The following is a 6,231-nucleotide window of genomic DNA, read 5'->3' as shown; positions in this document are numbered from 1 at the left end:
ACACTGGACAGCAGGTGTCACTGTTACCATGGAAGTATGGCACTAGGTTTCAAACAAGTCAGATATTTTTGTGAAACCGTAAAACTTCATCAGTATAATCAGCAAAATTAAGACACTTTAATTAACACAATGGACCAAAATATAAAAAAATAAAATAAAAGTCAAAAATATGTCCCAGATTTGACAAATCTTTCCAGAAGATCATGAGTTTCATTTCCTTTGCTGGTTTTATACTCTCTCTGTGTGTGTGTGTGTGTGTGTGTGTGTGTGTGTGTGTGTGTGTGTGTGTGTGTGTGTGTGTGTGTGTGTGTGTGTTTGTGTGTGTGTGTGTGTCTTCAGTCTAATAAGAAATCTTGATCTGTTCACCAAAAGAGGAAATCCCATCCTTTTCATTGCAGCTCGAAACCTCCGCTGGTGAGACATAAAACTCGGCTGGTGAGTAAAACAACGTGTTCTGAAATACTGCTGATAGGAAAAATGCATTTTTATTCAATATTTGTTAATGCTGTTAGTCATCTTTACAACAGTCAACACTAAGTCAACATAACTTAACTATAATTTGATAAAGATAGAAAGATAAACGTAACCAAATGTCACTGTGATCGATTATATCTATATATATACACATAAGTTGTTTTTCATAAAAATTAACTGAACGTACTGTTTGTCTCAAAGGTAAAAAGTGATTATATTATTACAGATCTGATTATTAATGGGTCTTAACACTAACATACTTTGTATTTTTAGATTGTTGTTAAGTGTGTGAATGAATTCTGTGGTTTTTTTAGGTGCATAATTTGCAACATTTTGCCTCAGTTTGCACCTTGTTGGATAGATAATTAAACAACTCAGAACTAAAATCACTCTTCCTCTGCAATCTGTAATTTAATTACTATGACTCTTTCTTAAATTTCCCATTTTCATTGTTTGAAAGATGTTATTATGTTTGAATCAGAGGTAAAGGAAGCATTAGTCCTGCACAATTTATAATCCTAATACTAATTCGAATTTGTCTGTTCAGTAAACTGTCTAAATATATTCTCCTGTAAAATGTGTTGCTTTGAATTATGCTTTAAATCCTTCTCCACACTGTCAAAAACTAAATATATATTGAGTCTAAAAACCCAAGATGTGGAAGTTATCAGTGGTAGAATGGTTGCTATGTACATGTAGGAGGACAACAAATACAAATACATTTTGTTTTGACCTCAATCATCACCTTCTTCTTCTTTCAAATACCATTGACTGTTAAATCCAGTGTTTTGGACCATGGGAGGTTATTATGGGCTGGCGGTTCTGGTGGGCGTGGCCTTGCTTCTGACGACCGGCCAATGTGACGTGAGCTGCAGAGGAACGGACGGCCGAGCGGGAGAGGACGGAATCCCCGGCAGGGATGGATGGCCTGGAGTGAAGGGCGAGAAAGGAGAGCCAGGTAAAAGGCTCTTGGATATACAAATGTTTTTTTCTACAGTAGCCCAGAACGGACAAACCCAACATTGGTTCTAGATTGAAGTCTTTCCCGCTTTTCACAAGTTTCACAGCCACCATAGTTTCTCCTGAACACTTAAGAAGGCTGAGCTGTATTCAAATGGTTTCAATCTACAACTTCACCACTAGATGCTACTGAATCCATCACACTGGTCCTTTAAAAGTTGATGTTTAATCATTCATCTGTTTGTCTCCAGCTGTGATGTCCCGCGGTCCGGTGGATCCAGACGTCCTCCTGAGGCTGAAGGGGGAGATGGGGAGTCGGGGCATTCAAGGGGTTATGGGTCCTAAAGGTTACCGTGGAGAACTGGGAGCAGGGGGTCGCCCGGGAAGTCCTGGTCGCCCCGGCCCTGATGGGAGGAGCCTTGGTCAAGGTAATGACGTGATCCTAAAGCCTACAGGTTATATCATGCTAAAATACAGTGTATTTATCACAGCATATATTTTTCTAAACTCATTTATGACAAAAAATATGACAGGACAGAAAATAAAACTGCTGGTTCTAGCAAACAAATGAAATAAATAAAAAGGCAAAATAGAAGTTAGCTTAGTTTAACAAAAAAATACAACAACAAACTCTAACAACATGATGGACAGGGCCAATTGTTACTCTTTGTATTATGGATTTTTAAATCATTGCACATCTGCACTGGGACACAACACAGATACACAGATACACAGTTATAATACAACAAGACTTGAACCTCACTAGATACACAATGAACACATACTAGAGGCATGAATTATGAAAGATAATTATATAAAACAACTATATAAACGATATATACAGAATCCTGTAAGATTCAAGTCTGTTGCACCTCTTTTATTATTTATTTCATTAAAAAAATAGATTTTTATTCCCTGTGTGTGTGTGTGTGTGTGTGTGTGTGTGTGTGTGTGTGTGTGTGTGTGTCCTTCCTGTTCCTAGGAGTACACTCCCCTCAGCAGGCCCGTTCAGCTTTCTCAGTGATGAGAAATGATGACAGTTATCCTCGCTACAACCAGGTTCAGTCTGTCGTCTATCGCCACTCTCTGTCTTTCCGCTGTTTCACCCTGAAATAATTTAAAATCTGCAGTATATTTACAAATAAAATGAGCTCTTCTGTCTTTTTTTAATGCTGGAATAAAGGATAATCTTTAGAGGTATCTAGCCATTCAGATAGCTTCAGTTTTATCTGTCTTTGACTAAAACTCTGCCTGTGCAGACGTAAGTATGTCTTTCCAGAAATGGTCAAAACATTTCATAGCAACTACAAAAGAAACAGTTATTTTACAATTGTTCAAATTCATCACAGAAAGACAATTAAAAATATTTAAACTTGAAGCAACAAATAGAATTTTTCACCCAGTCCTTTACCTCTGTTCTTTAACATTTTTCAGGTTGTGTCAGCTTATTATTCAACTTTTTTGCCTGTGTGTGTGTGTGTGTGTTTGCATATCAGGTAGTAACCTATCAGACTACTGTGGTCAACACACCTGGGGACTTCAACGCAGCCACAGGTTACTTCACCTGCAGAGTACCTGGTGTTTATTACTTCACCTTCCACTCTGCGGCCAGGGTAACACATTTAAGTAAAAGTCAGCAGAGAGACTTTTAAAGTTGTCTGAGATAAGTAATCTGCACCTACAGCTCTATTATCAAACTGCATCACAGTTGTGCTGTTGTGTTCTATGTTTTTTAGACCAGCATATGTCTGCGTATAGCCAGTGAGGCTCTACTCAACAAGCTGGGATTCTGTGATTACAACAAGAACAGGAACTATGATCAGGTCAGTTTCTGTGCTGAGTACCACTGAGTCTGGGAGGTGTCAGGGAGGGAAAATCAAATTCCTAGATCTTATTCTTCAAATTTGACACTGCACTCTCAAGAAGAACAACAGAAACACTGCAAGCATCTGAAAACGACATATATTTATGTTCAAGTTTAAAAGACGGTAATAAAATAGATTCAGATGATGTTATAGAATGACAAAGTGTGCGTGAGGAGGAGGTCGGCTAAATGGATGGGTCAATAAAACATTAAACTTTAACATAAAAGACGAACAGAAGAGGGACTAAAAGAACAGATTTTGATGAGTTGTATTATGTTTGTCATGTTTGAATGAAGTTGTTGTGACAACAGCAGTTTATGGTTAAACAGAAGGTCTGTCTCTGTAGGGATCCTTTCTATTATCTTGTCAGATGCTTAGAATAACACAAGCACAAGAATTAGTTATGTTTTGCGAATAATTTTTACATCTAACTATAACAGAAGTCAGGACACTTTTCATATAGAGCTCTAGAGGTCTAGATTGTGCTGCTTATATAATTATTTAGAGACCCAACAATTCCAACATGTGCAAGCACTTTTTCTGTACGTTGAGACAGCTTTTGATTCTATTCATACTGGCCATTAAAAGATCCCTTCCTAATATGCTTCCTGTGTATTTGATTGGGGACAAAACCCACAGTCCTTCAGCAGTCTGACTTAGTCAAATCAAGTATCTTCCAAACTTCCCAATACACTTTTACAATATATCAGAAATGGCAGGGTTGTCCACTAATAGAGAACAAATTTTGTGAAATGACAATAATGATAATAAAGGTTGTTTCCCGAAGCTCTGAAATTTCCCTGGACATCTTCCAGTCTCTGTGGCGTACATACTGTACACATCTTCAGACTTGCTCATTGTTGTATCCTGAGATTTGTCTGCTTTGGGATCTCAGACGGTTTACAGCTCAGAATAATCTGTGGTTTCTTTTGCACATTAACAGCTGAGTTGTGTCATGATGCCTGGCTGTTATTCGCTGTGCTGTGTTTCAGGTGCTGTCGGGCGGCGTGGTCTTAGAGCTGACAGCCCGGCAGAGAGTTTGGCTTGAGTCCTTCGAGGACGAGCAGGCAGCTTCGGAGCAGCGAGACACACGCGCGAAACAGATCATCTTCAGTGGCTTCCTGCTCTTCACACATCAAGAATAAAGTCCAGTTGTACACTCAGCATGGAGTCAGGGCTGAAAACCTGATACTTTTTGAACCTTTATGAATTTAGAATCTAAAATGTTTTTACCATAACTCGAGATCATAATAGAGTAATATTTGTGAAACTTTTATGCTTGTTTGGTTTGAATGTGAACCCACAGGTGACTTTGGATTTCACCAGTTTGTTTCCTTTACATTAACTCATGTAAACCTTCTTTGGTTGTTGACTTTGTGAGTGCAACTATTAAAAAGAAAGTTTATTATTGAGTGTGGGCATGTTTCTTAAGACTAAAGGCACAATACGTATAGTTTCATTACACACTTTCTAGAGACTCATCCACACAAAAACCCAAATATCTTCCCACCGTTGTTGTTTTAATGTCATAATGTCACAATAGTGTTAATACAGTGCAGGGGGCTGTGTTGGTGAGAGATTAATGGGTTTAAAGGTTAATCAGACGTCAAAACACTTCACAGAAGTTTATAATCACAAACAGGATTTTACAACTCTGCAAACTTATCAAAATTATATTACAATAATTTAGTTTAGAAGTACTCAGGTTACAAAGTAATCAACCTGGAGTCTGTACTTGCATGCTGGCAGACCTGACGAGTAAGAGAGTATGCGACAGAGAGTTGATCTCACAGTTCAAAACAAATCCACTGAACCTGTTTGTATGGTTTCCAGGGGGACAGACAGATAGCAGCAGCAACTGTATTTGCAGCAATTTCCATTCAGTTTTTTTTTTAAATAATTAACTTTATTTAAATTTGTGCTTCCACCATGAAGTTTTGCTAACAATCTCTTGCCAACAAACATATATAATAATACCTCGTTGTATAGGATAGTATATAGGCTAATATGAAACATTGATATTGTCACATACACAAAACATAACATGCAAGATATGAGACATGTACATTCATATCACATTCATTCATTAATTTAACACATTACACATACACCATTAAATTTATTAATGCATAACGTGCACTGAGTATTTATATATAATCGCACTTCTTGATGGGGAAGTAATATCCGTTTTTCTATGTTTGATTTATTAGGGAAGGGTTCTGTTCTGTTTTAGATGTTAATAGCCATCTGTTACAGGTTGAATGTAAGTTTTCTATCTTAAACATCCAGAAAAGTTACGCAAAAATGTTTCCTACATTTATACAGTACTTTTGTGTAGTTTCAGCCTCGTGTGACCTCTCTGAAGATTATGGAAGTGAAACATTGTTGGTTTTTTGCACTTCTTTTTTTTTGGTAAACTTTTGCCACTTTGGTAAATCCTCAGTTGACTTCTACCTTCCATTATTGTGTGTGTGTGGGTGTGTGTGTGTGTTTAAGTCAGCCCTTACTTTATTTTGATTAAATTGCTGAAACCTGCTTCTTGGAAGAAAACATCCTGTCATGAGTTGAGAAGTTGAGCTGGGGTGGTCGGAGTTAAAGGTCGTGGACGCTCAGAAAGAAACTCTCTGTTGTTCTAGCAGGAATCCAAAGACCAGCACAAGCAATGTGTTAGTTCATCTCTCAGTACTTTCTGTCTTTCTGACTTCCTGTCTGTGGTTCTCAGCTCAAAGCCCACTGGTTCCTGCTGAAGATGTAAATCATAAAAACAGCTAATTCCCCCAAACAGCTGAGCACTGTATTACTCAAACAGGAGGATATTGTGGATTTGTTAAAGCACATTTGTTTTAAGCAGCAGAACAGTGTATTGTACAGCGGCTGTTTTAGCTTTTTTCATTGAACTTGGTGATAGTATAATATAGAATATCACCATAAT

General features: G+C 37.7%; 1 protein-coding gene across 1 annotated transcript; it reads left to right on the top strand.

The window, feature by feature from the left end:
- Positions 1-294: 294 nt before the first annotated feature.
- On the top strand, positions 295-4,711 carry LOC127371330 (complement C1q subcomponent subunit C). Its single transcript, XM_051414079.1, has 7 exons — positions 295-435; positions 1,259-1,432; positions 1,686-1,862; positions 2,417-2,493; positions 2,931-3,047; positions 3,171-3,257; positions 4,292-4,711. The coding sequence occupies exons 2-7, from the start codon at positions 1,270-1,272 to the stop codon at positions 4,442-4,444; spliced, it is 774 nt and encodes a 257-aa protein (XP_051270039.1). The 5' UTR covers positions 295-435; positions 1,259-1,269; the 3' UTR covers positions 4,445-4,711.
- Positions 4,712-6,231: the final 1,520 nt, after the last annotated feature.

Source organism: Dicentrarchus labrax, unplaced genomic scaffold (assembly GCF_905237075.1).
Source record: "Dicentrarchus labrax unplaced genomic scaffold, dlabrax2021, whole genome shotgun sequence".
Classification (NCBI taxonomy): Eukaryota; Metazoa; Chordata; class Actinopteri; family Moronidae; genus Dicentrarchus; species Dicentrarchus labrax.
The sequence above is the reverse complement of the archived record's forward strand: the minus strand, read 5'-3'. Positions and strand labels throughout refer to the sequence as shown.